This window comes from Anopheles arabiensis, chromosome X (assembly GCF_016920715.1).
Source record: "Anopheles arabiensis isolate DONGOLA chromosome X, AaraD3, whole genome shotgun sequence".
Classification (NCBI taxonomy): domain Eukaryota; kingdom Metazoa; phylum Arthropoda; class Insecta; order Diptera; family Culicidae; genus Anopheles; species Anopheles arabiensis.
In genome coordinates this window covers 3,011,006-3,028,109 of record NC_053519.1, presented here as the reverse complement: position 1 = coordinate 3,028,109, position 17,104 = coordinate 3,011,006, and the positions used below count along the sequence as shown (strand labels likewise).

General features: G+C 42.4%; 4 protein-coding genes across 5 annotated transcripts; 2 read left to right on the top strand and 2 right to left on the bottom strand.

Annotated features, from left to right (window-relative positions):
• Positions 1–349: 349 nt before the first annotated feature.
• Positions 350–1,530, bottom strand: LOC120906646 (40S ribosomal protein S14a). Its single transcript, XM_040318477.1, has 3 exons — positions 1,423–1,530; positions 924–1,178; positions 350–827 (listed from the first exon to the last, which is right to left on the bottom strand). The coding sequence occupies exons 2-3, from the start codon at positions 1,161–1,163 to the stop codon at positions 609–611; spliced, it is 459 nt and encodes a 152-aa protein (XP_040174411.1). The 5' UTR covers positions 1,164–1,178; positions 1,423–1,530; the 3' UTR covers positions 350–608.
• Positions 1,531–2,771: 1,241 nt separating this feature from the next.
• On the top strand, positions 2,772–5,630 carry LOC120905993 (N-acetylgalactosaminyltransferase 7). Its single transcript, XM_040317378.1, has one exon. The coding sequence runs from the start codon at positions 3,248–3,250 to the stop codon at positions 5,042–5,044; it is 1,797 nt and encodes a 598-aa protein (XP_040173312.1). The 5' UTR covers positions 2,772–3,247; the 3' UTR covers positions 5,045–5,630.
• Positions 5,631–5,744: 114 nt separating this feature from the next.
• LOC120905994 (sodium channel protein Nach-like) lies at positions 5,745–10,489 on the top strand. Its single transcript, XM_040317379.1, has 7 exons — positions 5,745–6,171; positions 8,103–8,543; positions 8,631–9,202; positions 9,339–9,458; positions 9,532–9,682; positions 10,059–10,168; positions 10,303–10,489. The coding sequence occupies exons 2-7, from the start codon at positions 8,533–8,535 to the stop codon at positions 10,416–10,418; spliced, it is 1,080 nt and encodes a 359-aa protein (XP_040173313.1). The 5' UTR covers positions 5,745–6,171; positions 8,103–8,532; the 3' UTR covers positions 10,419–10,489.
• Positions 10,490–10,971: 482 nt separating this feature from the next.
• On the bottom strand, positions 10,972–16,827 carry LOC120905992 (pyrokinin-1 receptor-like). Of its 2 annotated transcripts, none has more exons than XM_040317376.1 (5): positions 16,360–16,827; positions 16,001–16,290; positions 13,547–14,726; positions 13,156–13,376; positions 10,972–12,714 (listed from the first exon to the last, which is right to left on the bottom strand). In XM_040317376.1, the coding sequence occupies exons 3-5, from the start codon at positions 14,355–14,357 to the stop codon at positions 12,625–12,627; spliced, it is 1,122 nt and encodes a 373-aa protein (XP_040173310.1). In that variant the 5' UTR covers positions 14,358–14,726; positions 16,001–16,290; positions 16,360–16,827; the 3' UTR covers positions 10,972–12,624. The 2 variants fall into 2 exon arrangements, with proteins under 2 accessions (XP_040173310.1, XP_040173311.1); XM_040317377.1 differs by having other exon boundaries at positions 16,001–16,132; positions 16,622–16,827.
• Between the last annotated feature and the right edge of the window lie 277 nt (positions 16,828–17,104).

The window sequence follows — 17,104 nt, the reverse complement described above, 5'->3', positions numbered from 1 at the left end:
AAAAGGTTTAAAACTGTTATATTCGGTCAAAATCATATCAAATAATTCATAAAGTGACTAAATCCGCCCCCCTACTTGCAAAATTACACGAAAATTAGTGATATTTTAGCTGGAAATCACGAGATCCGGCTTACGCGGAAATTCGAGATACGCGGTATTTTGCGGCCGTTTTCGGTCCCCATTAACCGTGTATCTCGGGGACCGCCTGTATTTTGAAATGCATATTTCTCAGCCTTTCCAACGGAAAGTGAAGTTAAAAAGTGACTTCTACAATCCCTTGGCAAAAAATTGTAATTTCGAATGTATGTCCACGTACCGAGAGGAAATAAATAAATACGACCAGTGCACATTTTGTTTCATCAGGACTGCAGCAGTTCGTGTTTTATTGGTATTTTCGTACACGACGGCATGGGAGTGACAAAAATTGTAAACGTCTGCGTAAGAAATAAACTGTTAGCACTTGAGTAACACTCGCGCACACAAGTCCCAGCGCACGGGGACGTAGGCGGGGGAGATACCAGACGAGATGCACACAAAATCATAGCAAAACAAATGAATGCATCCACGGCCGCAACGCGCACTCGAGATGGAAATATTGGTAGCACTCTCTATAGACGACGACCGCGACGACCACCCTTTCGGCGAGTGGAGTCCGACGGGATGGGCGTAACGTCTTCGATGCGACCAATCTTCATCGAGGAACGCGCCAGCGCACGCAGCGCCGACTGGGCGCCCGGTCCCGGCGTTTTGGTGCGGTTTCCGCCCGTAGCACGCAGCTTAATGTGAAGCGCGGTGATGCCGAGCGATTTGCACTTTTCCGCAACGTCCTGTTGTATTGCGAGTATTAGGATAATTAAAAAAAAGGTTAATTCCAACTAGCACAGGTACCACACATCACGATCACGGATCGAGGCTTTTCTTACCTGAGCGGCCAACATAGCGGCGTAGGGCGAGGCCTCATCGCGATCAGCTTTGACCTTCATACCGCCGGTCACGCGCGAGATGGTTTCCTTGCCGGACAGGTCCGTAACGTGGACAAAGGTATCGTTGAAGCTGGCGTAGATGTGCGCCACTCCAAACACGACCTCACCGTCGCGAACCTGCGGTCCGAGCGACACTTGCACTTCCTCCTTCACAACTTTGTTCTTTCGTGACGGGGCCATGATGCAACTTTGTTACTAAAACGATAATAAGATCAAACAATATTAATACGAAGCGGTTGAACATGATATTCACGGAGAGCGCCTGCGGTGTGCCGATTGGTAAACAAAAAGCACCAAACTGGCCGTATGGTTGGTTTATCGTTTAAATTAGCATGATCAGAAACAGCCAGATCACGCACCATCGATTTACAGTGAATATTTAATATAAAATGATCAATAACATTTAAACGGAATTATGCCCATATTAAAAATTTCATACCTCGTAGCGAGTCCTCCGTGCTTTTCGTTTCAGCGGAAGTAGGAAAAAGGCATAATAAAAGCTGACAGATTTGAGTGAAATAATCAGCGATGCCAAAGGCGTTTCTACAGGCTTTTTTGCGGTGAACTGAAAAGGCGGAAACAGTTCGCAAACCCGCAGCACGACCGCCTCGGCCAAGGTTTATAGAAGCAACTTCGAGCAGTTTGGAAATCCGCGGGCATTGCAAAAGTGAAGGTTTTTACTCGATTCTAGGGTAACTTTCCAGTTTTCGTGAGGCTAGTGCAGCAGTTTCACAAAAACTGTTCATACATCCGCAATTTTTATTATTTTTCATGAGAGCGATATTCTTTTGGTTGATAAGCTATTGTAGTATATTATGCTATTTTTATTTTGCCATGTCAGAGCCATTTTTTAGAAATATTTGTGAAAATGCAAATGCTGCAAATGTATTTCAGATAAGAAATATCGTAGTAAATGTATTCCCAAGCGCCACAGATTAAGCTTAAACGACTGGAAAATTGAATATCCATAGAAAAAAAATGAAAGCTCCACAGCTTCACTGGTTTGATCAATAGATGGCGTATTACAACTCATCATTATATTGCTATCCTTTTCTTGCAATGTGTTTCGACAAGCATCATCTAATCATGACCCATATAGCCTTCTAACTTTGCGAGCAAAAATCTATAAAATTGGTCGTGTGGTCAGATGCGTGGGTATCAACACCAACGACCATTAATCAAATCTCACTTGCTTCAGTGCTGGTGGTTTCGGTTGGAGTTTAGTATTTAAACAATCGTATCGCCGTTCTAGTTCTAGCGATGCATAACTTCAATGCGAAACCATACAACAGTACAGAGGGAATGAGAAAGCTCTCCTAGCGATAGTTGGGTATCCCACCAAGAGATGGCGCCACCAGCTTTTTCTGTTGTTGCTATTTTTAGAATGCATCAGTAGTTCACCGTATGCTAAACGAAGTCATTCTATTTTCCGTTTAGGTAGAGAGTTTGAGTCATTTAAAACTCGTTTAGTAGTCGTTTATTGGAATTGTGGCACTTGAGAAAAAATAATACAAGATGTGTCAAAACTGCTCGAATGGGTAAATTAACGACTGTTATTAGATGCAATAGGATTTTAAGAAATAGCATTTAATTATTCTTTTAAAAAACCATTAGAAAATAGGCCATGCGATTAGGATAGTTCAGGGAACGTCTCTATAAAAAAGATAATAAAAGTGTAATACCGATCTGTCAGGCAGATGCCGCATGTCATAAAGCTGTGACCATTCCCTAATTGGGTCATTTGCTGACGTTTCCTACCCGATGACGTTTGACATTTGTTTACGTATATACAAAACTGGTTACGCTCGCACACACAACTTCACCTGGAGTCGAAACTTATACCGCTTCCACAGAACGGGAACATTCCTATTTTTCAGTTAGAAAGTATTTTTTTCCATTACCGTCACAACTTTGACGTAGCGATTTACCGATTCGCTTCCACCGACGGGTAAAGCAATACTTATTCGTAGCGATATTACGGGCAGCAAAGTCGCTTCATGGAGAAATATCTCGCTGAAGCTTTATTGGTGAATGTAATCGTGTGCTAGTGTTTGCCACGGTGCGTGAGGGTGTGGGAGAAGCGAAACTGGTACAGGGGGAGGACGGTGAAAGCGGCTGATCGTAAATGCTCTCTCACATAATATAGCCCATTGTTATCTGAGGCGGACCCGAAAAACCGTGGCGGCTCCCGGTGTGCATGCGACAGCAGCAGCAGCAGCAGCAGAAATTTGGACACGTAGTCAAATTGCTCGCCAACCGGTACGATGCGCGTGACGAACATACGGGGCGGCCGGATTTTCCGGATCGCAGTTAGCCTGGCAATCGTGATCATGATCCTGTACATGATTGCGACCTGGTCCGGCGTGGACCACCACACGGTGAAGGACGCGTACAATGCCCGGCTGGCGGCGATGCGCGGACACGGCGGTGACGTCGGCAACGGCGAGCAGGACCGGAACCACCCGAAGGAGGTGCCGCAGCTGGTGGAGGGCCTGGGCAACTTCGAGCCGGCGGACAAACCGATGGTGGACGGGCCGGGCGAGGGCGGCAAGGCGTACGTGCTGCCCGAGGACCAGCAAAACCGGGCGACCGATGCGGAGATGGAGTACGGCATGAACATCGTGGTGTCGGACGCGATCTCGCTCGATCGCACGATCAAGGACACGCGGCTGGAGGAGTGCAAGCACTGGGACTACCCGTACCACCTGCCGCGCACCAGCGTCGTGATCGTGTTCCACAACGAGGGCTTCAGCGTGCTGATGCGCACGGTCCACTCGGTGCTGAACCGCTCGCCGAAGCACCTGCTGCACGAGATCATCCTCGTGGACGACTACTCGGACAAGGAGGACCTGAAGGGCAAGCTGGAGCGGTACATCGAGCGGTTCGACGGCATGGTGCGCCTGATACGGAACAGCGAGCGCGAGGGCCTGATCCGGACGCGGTCGCGCGGCGCCAAGGAAGCGACCGGCGAGGTGATCGTCTACCTGGACGCCCACTGCGAGGTCAACACGAACTGGCTGCCGCCGCTGCTGGCCCCGATCCACCGGGACCGCACCGTCATGACCGTCCCGATCATCGACGGCATCGACCACAAGACGTTCGAGTACCGGCCGGTGTACGCGGACGGGCACCACTACCGCGGCATCTTCGAATGGGGCATGCTGTACAAGGAGAACGAGGTGCCGCGGCGGGAGCAGAAGCGCCGCAAGCACGACAGCGAGCCGTACCGCAGCCCGACCCACGCCGGCGGCCTGTTCGCCATCAACCGGAAGTTTTTCCTCGAGCTGGGCGCGTACGATTCCGGCCTGCTCGTCTGGGGCGGCGAGAACTTCGAGCTGAGCTTCAAGATTTGGCAGTGCGGCGGCAGCATCGAGTGGGTGCCGTGCTCGCGCGTCGGCCACGTCTACCGCGGCTTCATGCCGTACAACTTCGGCAAGCTCGCGAACAAGAAGAAGGGCCCGCTGATCACGATCAACTACAAGCGCGTCATCGAGACGTGGTTCGACGGGCCGTACAAGGAGTACTTCTACACGCGCGAGCCGCTCGCCCGCTTCCTCGACATGGGCGACATCAGCGAGCAGCTGGCGCTGAAGGAGCGGCTCCAGTGCAAGAGCTTCCAGTGGTACATGGACAACGTGGCGTACGACGTGCTGGACAAGTACCCGATGCTGCCGGCGAACGTGAAGTGGGGCGAGCTGCAGAACGTCGGCAAGGAGAAGTGCGTGGACGCGCTCGGCCGGCAGCCGCCCGCCGTCATCGGGCTGCAGCAGTGCCATGGCCAGGGCCACAATCAGCTCATTCGGCTAAACGGTGCGGGCCAGCTGGGCGTCGGGGAGCGCTGCATCGAGGCGTACAACTCCGAGATCAAGCTCGCCTTCTGCCGGCTCGGCACGGTCGACGGGCCGTGGCAGTACGACGAGCAGTCCGGCACGCTGCTGCACCGAACGCACAAAAAGTGTATGGGCTACCAGCCGCAAACCCGCCAGCTAGCGCTGATGCCGTGCGACATTAACAACGCGTACCAGTCGTGGAAGTTTAAAGAAATTCAACCGCACTGGTAAGGGCGTACCCTGGACGGGCCGGGGCGCGGCACCTCCCTTTTGCAATCGAACCGGCACGCGAGTGGTGCTCCTTTGCGGCAGCAAGGACGAAGGGGGAGACGCTGGTGATTAGTTGAGTATTCTAGTACGGTAGTATCATCGGGAGGCTGAAACTTATCAATCAAAGGCATCGATGAAACCGACCGTTTTCGTGAAGACGCGTACACACATTATTTCGCTGAGGGAAGGGTTTAATAGAACGGACATGCTTGTTGTAAAAAATAAGAGAAGATAGTATGGTTAACGAGCCAACCATAGCACACAACAATAAAACGGTTGGGGCTGAGAGAAGACTGCTGAAAGCATTTTGTGGAACAACATAGGTTATCAATATCAACAACAACAACAACAACAACAATCAACAATTTCAGTCCAGCGGCATTTGCGCGAATGCGTTTCTAAGTTAATCGTATATGCGTTGTGAAAAGCAGTTTAGCGGAGTTGTAGAATTTCTGGAAGATTCACCGATGTTATGCAAAAAGAAAAAAAGACAAACAAAAATTAAGGATTGAATAAACAATTAGTGATACTTGACTAGACGAAACTATATCTCGGGATTTTAGTTGAATACTATTCCAGGTAACCTATGTAGCTAAACCAAATTTGATTATTTTTTTGTTTTGTCTCCGAATATAGGAACTCGAAAGTCTCGGTTTGTTACGTGTGCTTGGTACAGTATTTGGAAGAGCACAGTGGAACTCATCATAACGAATTTAATCCGTTCCAATTAGAGTTGGGTTCCATGAATCTTTCGTTGAGATTCAATCATGTGAAGCTTCAGTGATGAATGATTCGAATCTCTAGTCAATACTTCAACGATTCATGGATCTCTAAAGATTCGCGTATGTCCAAGGATTCATGGATCTCTTAAGAATCATTAATCTATAAGATTTGTAAATCCATTAAAATCCATATATCTCTAAGGATTCATGAATCTTTAGAGGTGTATGATTTCCAAAATATAGAATTCATGAATCTGAATCTGATTTTCCCAACACAAGTTCCAATGACTCACTCGTCATCCGGGAGGCTCTTTTTCATACCATTTTTATGAAAAGTGAAACAATTGGTTCCAGGTGATGAAAAGTGTAGGTATATAGAAATTATATGTATCACAACCATACGACCTACCTCCATGTGGCAATAGTAATGCATTGATCAATTCTTAGTATTGAAATTCTTGCCTTCACGAGCAAGTAGATCAAGAATGCATGCATGTCTCCAATATTGTCAAGGCCCGAAGAGAGCCCCCAATATTGTCCAATGGACATGTCGATGGACGGAAATGGACCAATTAAACTGAAGACATTACCTAACTTACTCCACCTATCGATAAGCGCTGCAAAACTCCTAGCTCCGCTATCTGTTCTGAAAAGAGTTATCTGGACGTAAAGTAAACGTGCCCACGGCTCATCCCGGCTTTTTTCCAACGGAAAAGTGTCACACAAAACCACCCTAGACTAACGGACACAAAATTGGTATTATACAAACTTTTTAGTGATTTCTTTATTTTTTCGGATCTGAATAGAAAATCAGCAATTTTGACCCTTAAGCCGAAAATACACGAACCGGAATTTCGCGGGCGCGTAATTTCACTTGTGGCCCAACAACGCGTCATTCGAATTACGCTAATGGCTTCGGAACGCATTACCCACGTAGCTCGAGGACCGACGCTACCTTATCTAATATTGATGTAATATTCTGATGAAATTGAAATTAACTCTTCTAGTTGCCATGATTGTTAGCCTTCATGTATATTACCAAAAATACGTTCTTGAAGCCTTATGAGCTAAAAAAAAGCTTTGCCGTTCAACTTGTAAACTTGATGCATTATTTTTTTTAGTTAAAATTACTTACTATACACTTTTTGATTCGAACGAAGCTGTATCAAAGTTACTGTCTTTTATGGGAAAGCAAATGTATAATTCTTGACGATGATGGAATCAATTTATTACAGATACAAATCCTCTTTCGGTCCTAGCCGCGGCGGGACGTATACTAAAATTGAAAAGATACAGAGGAGGTTTTTATGACCCCTGCCAAAAAAGAATGTCTCTCGCAATGCTTAAGCTCTAGCAGTTTGGTTATCAATGCTTTTTATCATTGAAGCGCAAAAGATTAAATCAATGTCCCCTATATTCGACCAGCTTAATGGCCATTTAATCAGTGGTTGTCAAGAACAAACCAGGGTGGATTTATAACAGTTTATCGTATAATGTTTTCTAGAAATTATCAGATTTTGTTCCATAAAAGCCTTTTATGTAACGGCTATCATAAATCAATTATTTAACTGTGATATAAAAGAATCAATAACTTTCTATTCCCAGAAAGCCAAATTATTCAATATATTTTTTGCTGATGCTTTTATGAACTGTTAGTTAAGATGCCAACCTCTGACATGAGCGATTTTACTTCAATTTTACAAGCCACAAGCTGTAGCTACTTTCATAAGTATTCCAGATTTGATAGCAGATGCACACGCGCCTCCAATAAATATGTACAATCAAAGAAATCTTTCTAAAAGTTTCCGACGGCAAAAGGAAAAGCCATCTTTACAGCACAACCAATTACACCCGGCAGTCAACCATAACTTTCAAGCAGTTAATGTCGAAAAGTGGTTTGTAAGGTATACTATGCAAAAAAGATAGTTAGTTTTTTAGTACCAATTCATAATATTTTATCCTATAGTTGCAATGGTGTGTAAAACAATAACGGGGATAGATTTAACAGATAGACTATCAGATTGATTTTGTGAAATTTGGTAAAGGTAAATTAAAAGGCTTATTGCTGATCCATCTATTTAATGTTGTACCGTACCTTTAAATGTACCGTGGTATCATCATTCAATGCCTGTTTGAAAAACTCTATAGCATTTAACTATTGCCTATTAGGTGTAGCTCTCGTACGGTCGTACATCATCCCCGACCTATGGGTCAGGCGAGACATCAGACTCGATTTTCTCGTGCATTATCAGACTTTACTCAGTGAAGCCAATTTTCTTTATTGCACATATTTCCAGACTACATCGGATGGTGGTTTTATCCAGCCTGAGCTTTATGATATACGGTTCAGTGTGGAACTTGCTTAGTAACTACTTGCATAATCCACTCACTTTTTACGTGGATACGGCACAGTAAGTATGACAATATAAAGCATAAGTAATGCCTCTCGCAAACGAGTTTTTATATGACGAGTGAGCCACTGGGAGAGATGTATCTCGTTAGACGAGAGTACACTGTACTGTTGTTTGATTTCCCTATCCGAGTCCTCCATGAATTAAAAGAAATCAAATAAAATGAAATCATCAGATCTGCCAAATTCGTCTGCGTTTGTGAAAAGGACAAAAAACAGAGGATACGTTATTTTCTCCCCCTAATAGCCTGCATTGGAACACAACATTTCCAACTGTTACACTCTGCCAGGTGGTTAATGGTGAAACAGTGGTTAAAATGGCAGACGAGTAAGTTTTTATGATTTCCTGCTAATATTGACCAATCTAACCAACGGGCAAACCTACATTGAGCGAACGTTTCTCGAATTGTTGCAGATACTTTGGCGTAAATCGTGACCCAATTATTGACAGTCTCATCATTGATATAGCATTTTACGGGGGTACATGCTATTCCTGTGAAGAATGTCACTCAAGTACATCGCAGAACACGTCGGTGAACTGTGCTGCTCTACAAAATTTCACCGAAATAGTACGCCGTCATCGGGCACCCTGCGAAGAGCTAGTCATCGACTGCCACTGGCAAAGGGTGTCGTTTGATTGCTGCCGATTGTTTCGTCCGCTCGATACAGAATTTGGACGTTGTTTTAGTGTGAATACCGCAAACCACCATGATCTGTCTGGGCCACCTTCCCGGCGACTCACGAGCAATCGTGAAACGGGTCCAGGTTGGATAGGATTTCGGGTACTGGAGGACGTTCAGCTCTATCTGCACGATGAATACAGCGTACCACATGCATATGTCGATCGCTCACTGCGGGAAACGGTGCTGTGGGGCATGCGTAAGGAGATCGTGGTACGTGTTATAGAGATGGAAAACAAAGAAACGGTGCACGATCTACCGATTTGGCGTCGCAATTGTCGTTTCCCTTGGGAAACTGTCGATAAAGGTAGGTAGGCGTAGCCAATTTATCCAGCACTTGCAGTAGACGTATTTTCGTAGAAATTATTTTTCATCACAATGCCCATATTACAAACAATCTGAAATAAATTGTTCTCCACAACAAATCTCCAATGATTTGTTAGATTATCAACTGTACCGCCACTACAGTTTCTCCACGTGTTCTATGGAGTGTTTCTGGAAAACTCAACACCAGCTTTGTAACTGTACGCATCACTTAATGCCACAACTTCTGAATCCTCCAGGTGAGCCGTTCAAGAATGCTCTTTTAGAATATGCCTGTCAGCATACACTGATTTTATTTTATATATTCGAAAGGAATCGAAACACTTGAATCTCAAATGTGTTCCTTCGAAGGGCTCACCTGCCTCACCGAGCATTCGGCGGAAATTGCTCAGGCTCGTAAACAATGTGACTGCCTATCATCCTGCGTTGAATCAGAGTACTTCGTAGTCCACAAATCTGAAGAGTAAGAGATTTATCATACTTTGAAATAGATGTAATCCCTGTGCTATTGATCTCAACAACTTTGATGTCGATGTCATTTTGCAATGTCTCTTTTCAACTCATGGGTTTAAGCCTTTTCTTTACACGACCTCCTCTGTAATAGATAAACCAATCATGCTATATATAATCACAAACACCACCTTCAACCACCAAATTAAAATTACAAATATCCAAGCCTATTAGTAACTTATAGTGGGTCAAGATCGACTACTGGTTCCTAGCCAGTTCAAAAACAGCATTTTACAACGTGAAAGTTTCATGATTGATAAGAGCTTTAAGATCTATTGATGTACTCTATACTTTTGATGTCATTGCCCTTTTTCGTATTTAATTTATAGTTTCTTTGCGGAAAGTGAAGAGGATGAAGGCTTGGTTATAGTTCGACTTTTATCGTTACCTTACGAAAGATTCGTGCGCAACATTGTCAAGACGGAAATGGATCTGTTCAGTAAGTACCTAGTTCAGCAAATAATAGTTCTCGCACAAATGGTTCTGGGTTTGCAACTCATGATATTTTAATCTCAGGCAAATGATACAAATTACATATCTTGTGTTTTCCATAACCTCTCTTTCGGGCTACAGTTGCGTTCGGCGGTTTGATTGGACTATTCTACGGATGGTCGCTTCTGTCAACTATAGATTTTCTTATAACTGTTTGTCACCTCGTCATCCGGTTCATCAGCTCCATCTCTAACTAATATTTTGTGATAGAGATATATGATAGGCAACTTAAAATTGTAAGGAAATTGTGTTACAAGGTGTTGATGGGGTTCTCATAAAGCTCATATCCTCTTGTATAAAGCTATAAACTTTCATAAAGCTCATATAAAAACTCTTGTAAATAGCAATTTTCAATATAATTTTATTTAGTTTGCAGCACTCCAATTCAGAGCACTTGGCACATTTGAATACAGAAGCTAGTTTTAATAGAGGCTTGAGTTTAATGTTATATGTTGAATTCCATGTCTATGTCGAATTAGTGGTCCATCTCCAAATAAGTCTCCAAGAGAGTTCAGTTTAGAGAGGAGGATGAGTGAAATGCTACAATGATGTTTCATAAGGATTACGATGGTCGATCCGAAGATAATCACTGATTGTACATGATTGCGAGAGTGAATATTACTTTGTCTTTGGATCCACAAATAGATAATCTCATATCTCTACTGATTAGAAAATCTTTAGATACGCTGTACAAGAAATGTAAACTTTTTAGGATAAATATCCGTTTCGAAGGACCAATGATTCGATAGATCGTTTTGCTTCAATGTCTTTATTGCTACTGAAATCAAGTACTTTTACAATTCATCTTTTACTTATTCTACTTACACTACTTACACAAAACTCTCCAAATAGCCTGCAAGCAGTTTTGTAAAGGCTCAACATTATTATTCTAAACAGAGAGTACCAATAAACTAGTACTAAGGGTTTTTTTATACATAAACAGTTGTTAAAATTCAAGGAATCCATCAATTTACGATTTTCGTTAACATTGAATGAATCAGGTAACTTTTTAAGCCTTTTCTGTCTATTCTACTGGTTCACAATTAGCCTATCAAAAGTTAGCTGCTTACAAAAAACAACAGTATATTTGGTTTCGTGTTTGCCGATCAAGTCAAACAGGGCTATGTCGACCTTTTGTTCTTGTTTCACTGACGGGTGATGTAAATGTGAGCAAATTGATTTTTTAAATTGATGGCTTTCATATTTTTGTTGAAAGTGAGGAAAATTTAGCAGATTAGAGTGTTATCGAACTTGTGCTAAAGGCAATTTAAGAACATAGACAGCGGCTTAATTTCTTGGAATGGTTTAATTTACGTGTGTCCATCAGCTTGAGCTGTTTGTCAGAAAATGCGTCCAATGTGACTAGCCGTTCGAGATATACGACACTATTTTGAAGTTCATTGACTCGATTCTGCCGACGAAAAATGAACTAAATGAATATCCGAGAGATTTTGCATGAAATGTCGTAGGCTAATTGGCCTGAGAATCTTAAGAAATGTTTTATAAAATCTAGAATAATTACTTTCAGGCAAATCCGATTACAGATATTTTTGGATTTTGTAAACTGCTTAACAGCTTGGAAATTCATGTGTTTCAGTGACTCAAAAAAGAATCATTTTATAGACATCTAACTATCTTACTTGTTAATAAGTGACATAATCCAAGAGTCAAAGAGCTGCATGCGGCTTGCAAGCCGTACTTTGTCGACTATTTCTATAACCGATTACAATAATTTTGGGAAACCTGCCAACAACCCTTGCAACTATTTCACTATTCTACACAACTATCGTTGTTTATATATTTTTATCGTATACACTTTTTCTCAAGATCTTTCTGCTGTTCTGATGTTGCATCAAAACAGTAAGCCTATCTTGAAGAGACATCACTCTATCATTGCTCTTCAAATGTCTGTTAGCACTAGCAACCTTATCCAGAGATGACGGTAAATTTAGTCATCAGCATCTATGCTGCTGATGTCGCTCTGCTGTTTGTACCAGCGATAACATATGTAGTCTTTGATCGTTTCAGCTATGCGTCGAAGAATACTTCAGGCTTTAGATCACCACCCAGCTAGAACATTGTGTATAACGGTACAATCGGCTCGAGTAGCGAACTTCCTTTTTGAATTTTCCAATCTCCTGTAACGTGGTTGGAAAACAAATCTTCAGTCGCCAGTAGTTTTTCAGGTTCTAACGGGTCTCATGCAGACGCCGCAATCATTCTTCTCGATCGGTTGTTGTTGTTGGCATAGTTGAGAGAGGGCTTGGCCTAACTCAAGAGTTCTTTCGCGTATCTTCCTTTGGTCAGTTCTGGTGTCAAAGGCACATTCCATCAAATACCAGCGGCCTGTGAGGGGTATCGAGGCGATGTTATTGTCGGTCCTAATGCCACATTCAAATATACTCAACCAGTCCAGGTTGAGCCGTGGGGTGGGCTGGCTCCGTAGGATGTCTGCCACGGAGGTTTTCTGGCAGATCTTACAGTCAGCATATTCTACAAAATCAAGTTTAAAGTTAGTTCGTATGCTTTTTAGTTAGGAGCTCAAAAATGTCTGATTAAAATACAAATTATCAATTTACCGATAAATATTATAGCACAGTTGAGTGATCCCAATGAATTATAAACAATCAAATCAAACTATAAAATCAATGACTGGCGAACTTGTGTTATCTCCAGCTAACACCTACCGTTCAACAGGCGTTACCTAAGAGCAGCTTTTAGTCACTCTAGTTGAAAGGTTAGATTGTATCTGGATGAACTAGTATTTAAATTCACTCTCAATTTCAGGACGGTGCACATATCATAGTTTTGGACATTAATCTTAGTTTATTCATTCAATTAGTATTCCACTGCAGATATCTATGGCATGTCAGTGTCTTTATCAATTGTCAATTGTGTCAATGTTACACACAGATAAATGGAACAAATATTTACCTTGAATGCTTGTCGGAATTTGTTGCTCATAATGTTATACAGTAGAGGGTTTATACACGTTGATAGATAGTATAGAATGCCGGATATGTAGGTTGTTATGATGAACAGTTTCAGTATTAAGGGGTCGGAGGGCTGATGATTCGTATTAACTCCGTAAATATAAACGAGCCGCTGTGCGTGGAACGGTGCCCAGCAAATAAAAAAAGCCACAACCACAGCGACTAGAAACGAAAAAGAAAATATAGAACGTGACATAAAATAATTAAAAAAAAAATCCAGTAATATAAGATGTAACATTTGTTCTCTGGTAACATGTTGAGATTTTTGTAATTATTCAATAATTTCATCTTAGATTTTTCATCTTAGAATATACCATACCATTGAACCTTACCGAGCATTTTCAGGACACGACGACTGCCTTGACTATTGGCAAACGATTGGCGTGGGCTGGGCTGGGTTCGTCGCTGCAAAGTGCCATCGCGCTGCATCAGCGTGGAGGTGCGCAGCTTCAACCCAATCAACGCATACAGTATGGTGATCATCGTCATCGGAGCAAAGAAGAACAAGAATGTAGAGAGTTCAAAAGAGTGCTGAATTATGATGCGTTTCACCACACATTGGTCGATTCCACCTTGGTTGGTGACGCCAAACTGTAACGCTTGCGGTATAGCCGAAACGATCGCAATCAACCAAATCACACAGATGAAACGCACCGCCCGGCTGAGCTTCGACATGGTGTGTGAAAGAAATGGGTGACAGATAGCAAAATAGCGCTCGATTGTAAACGCGGTGATTGTTAGCACGGTGGCATTAGCAGACATTTCTGCGGCAATGCCACGCAACACACAGAACGTTTCGCCAAACACGTACGGGTACTTGCTCCAGATGAAGTATATTTCCTGCGGCACTCCTGACACCAGCAGCAGAAAGTCCGATACGGCCAAACTGAACAAATAATAGTTAGTGGCGGTGTGCATCGAGCGATTGCGCGCAATCACGATGCATGTGCTAATGTTGCCGACTACACCGGTGATGAAAATCAGTAGGTAGATGATGGTGATCGGTATTACCACGTATAGTGGATCACGCTTCGGCCCATACATTTCAGTCAAACTTTCAACTCCATCGGAAAGTGTGCTCTCGTTGTCCGTTGTCAAAATTTCAAGCAACTCGTATGGCATGTTCTTTAACGAAGTGCTCATACTTCCTGGGAAACCCAATTCTTGTGATTGGAGCAGTGCATAGAAAGCATTCAAATGATCTCTCGAACGTACGATGAAGCCAGTTTATGCTGAAAACTGTTCTGCTAAAACGTGCACGTTCGCTAGCAACTACTTTTGGTCAGTTTGGCCACATGGTGGAACGTAGCTGTGTTCTATAATATGTTTACAATAGCTCAATGTCCAGCTGGTTCAGAGGTCAGCGGAACACGTCTCATCCGTTTCCAGTAGTTGTCTAGCAATGTGCTTGATGCCTGTTCGCTGTAATTTCCGGCTCGTCATTAATTGTTATACTTTAGATGGATGTAGATCTCTGTTTGTACTTTAACGCTCTCTTGGATGCTAAAAAACCTGTAGAAAATATTAAAAATCATTTTTTATTATCATCATTACATTCCCAACATAATTGTTTTGTATCAAAGTTATCAAAATTTAAGATTTAAAAAGGTTAAAAATATTATAAGTTAAAGTATCACAATAAAATGTCAACTAGCCATCTTCGCATGCTGTAAAGTTTCATTTTTACTATCAAACGTTGAAGTTTTCGCATCGCCAGACATATGTACTTTGACAGGTTCAAAACGATGTTTGATACCTTAAGTTTGATAGTAGAAGCTAGCAGGCTAGCATCTTTTTCAAAAAGGTCGTTTTCAAAAAGCTATATTTTTACGTATTTAGCAACAACAAGCTTTTGCGGCTTTTTGATGTCTGGAGGTGGAGGCTCTTTCCTTTCCTACAATAATCATGCCTTTGAATACAATTTATTGGGTTTATGCATTTTGGCTCTTACACATGAAAATTTGCGTATCTTCGTTTCGCATTTGTTCACTTCATGACGCTAAGTTTGCCGATCACTGGCAAGGACGATCAAGAACGAGATTCCAACGATCAAGAACAACAAGTCCACTTTGGAAGTAAAATACTGCGGGAAGCACCGTGTGTGTACAATATACCGTCGCAAATGGTGAGCACACATCGCAGGTGAAATGAGCGGACCCAGACGGGGTAGGGAGATCTCATAAGATCACATGAGAGTCAGGAGTGCTCAACTCAATAATTCACTATGACTTTAGTGGAGTGTGAAACTTTAAAATATCCGTAGAAATAGAAAAAAACTAAAATGCGGTTTGCTAAGATCATCCAACCTCGAAGCCTTCAATCGCCCGTGCAGCACCTGTTTCTAACGAACGTAGTCCTTGGGGCGCATGCGGCTACTTAGTATGCGTAGTGATAGAACTGACCCTGAATGTAAATTGAAAATATTGTAGCGATAAAGCCCCCTTTGCCTCGTCTCGTATGTGTTAGCTAAGTATTTAAGAGAAGAAATTATATGTTATTAATTTCATGGGAGAAGAAACTATGATAAATGCAAGGAATACCACGCTAAGATTTAACAATATCAGTACAAAGGGCCGTTATGCCAATGGCCGAATTCAAAATACAAAAGCCTTTAGCTTGTTATCATTGAAGGAGTTAAGGAACAACTATACCCTACTGGGAATCAAAATAACCCGTTCAGTTTAGAAACGTTATCACTATTTATTAACAGAAGGACGATTCAATACGGTTGTATTTCTTTGAGTTTAAATTTAGTTTACTTAAAATTTCTTATTTTAATAACTTACCTGTATCTTCTCATAACAGCTTCTTGATGTGCAGCTACCATTCTTTCAGAATTTCCAGGCACTTGAAATCGTCAAAGATCAATCAAGCATTCATCACTTCGATCGACGTTTGTATAATTGCTCTGCAAATACCTGTTTTGATAAATGTTGACTGCTGATTATGTTGGTTATTTACAATTGCAATATTTGATTGTGTGGTTAGATTGCTGGCAACCGCTTTAGAGCATTCCTTTCTGACTCGTGGATTTTAAATAACCAGTTTAAGAGCAATGACACACATGGCAATGAAACTAAAAACACATGAGTATCATTAGGTATCTAACAGCAGACGCACCGGCCCCTAGAATGGTTTGACGTACTACAATTCCCTGCTGGAAATTGATCTGGGGATACGTCTTCCTGTATTAAGAGATCACTATCTGGGTACATCCTTCTGACAATTCCAATCAAGCCTGTATTAAGAAGGCAAGGCTACGTAGGCTATAAATTACAAAATCACTTTCTACACAGATTTCAACCATAGCGAAACTTATATGTACTCGCTATAAATACCATGTCCTTTAAGTGTTAACTTAAACGTTCGGTTCAACTAAAGGATCACGATTAGGACACCATTCTTACACCAGGTTCAAAACTTATATTCATTAATTTCACGCGGCAGCCCGCATTACAACTATCAATGAAACACTGCAAAACTCTCGATAAAATTCACGATTGCTGCACGTTCAACGTAAACAACTATTTTCAACATTCCGCTCCTCGCAGGTGCAAGCTCAATTAGTACGACCCATCGGGCACTATACTTGTTGCAAACGCGGTAACACGTGGCGTACTGAACACAAGGGCAAGCTGGATGGACTAGCGCTGTACGAAGATAACTCTCGTTTTTACTCTCACTTTTGTGTAATCTCACGCTCATACACTTACAAGTGTAGTTTGCAGGGTTTACAGGTAGATTTCAGAACACTTGAGCACCGTCAAATAAAACGTATTGATTCAGTATACCTTTTGTTTTGCTTCTTGAACCGAAAGATATGTAAAATGTTTCGCTTTATTTTGTCTGAAAATAATTCTTACTAACTTACCCACTTATTTATCAGCCAC

Bases quoted from the DNA above. Each gene is read 5' to 3' on its own strand.
- LOC120905993 (XM_040317378.1), top strand. From the start codon at position 3,248: ATGCGCGTGACGAACATACGGGGCGGCCGGATTTTCCGGATCGCAGTT.
- LOC120905994 (XM_040317379.1), top strand. The intron at 9,683-10,058 runs GTAAGAGATTTA...TTTAATTTATAG, and splicing joins GTAGTCCACAAATCTGAAGA to TTTCTTTGCGGAAAGTGAAG. The intron at 10,169-10,302 runs GTAAGTACCTAG...TTCGGGCTACAG, and splicing joins GACGGAAATGGATCTGTTCA to TTGCGTTCGGCGGTTTGATT.
- LOC120905992 (XM_040317376.1), bottom strand. From the start codon at position 14,357: ATGAGCACTTCGTTAAAGAACATGCCATACGAGTTGCTTGAAATTTTG. The intron at 13,377-13,546 runs GTAAGGTTCAAT...TTTCGTTTCTAG, and splicing joins TCGTGTCCTGAAAATGCTCG to TCGCTGTGGTTGTGGCTTTT. The intron at 12,715-13,155 runs GTAAATATTTGT...TTGATTTTGTAG, and splicing joins AATTCCGACAAGCATTCAAG to AATATGCTGACTGTAAGATC.
- LOC120906646 (XM_040318477.1), bottom strand. From the start codon at position 1,163: ATGGCCCCGTCACGAAAGAACAAAGTTGTGAAGGAGGAAGTGCAAGTG. The intron at 828-923 runs GTAAGAAAAGCC...GCAATACAACAG, and splicing joins CCGCTATGTTGGCCGCTCAG to GACGTTGCGGAAAAGTGCAA.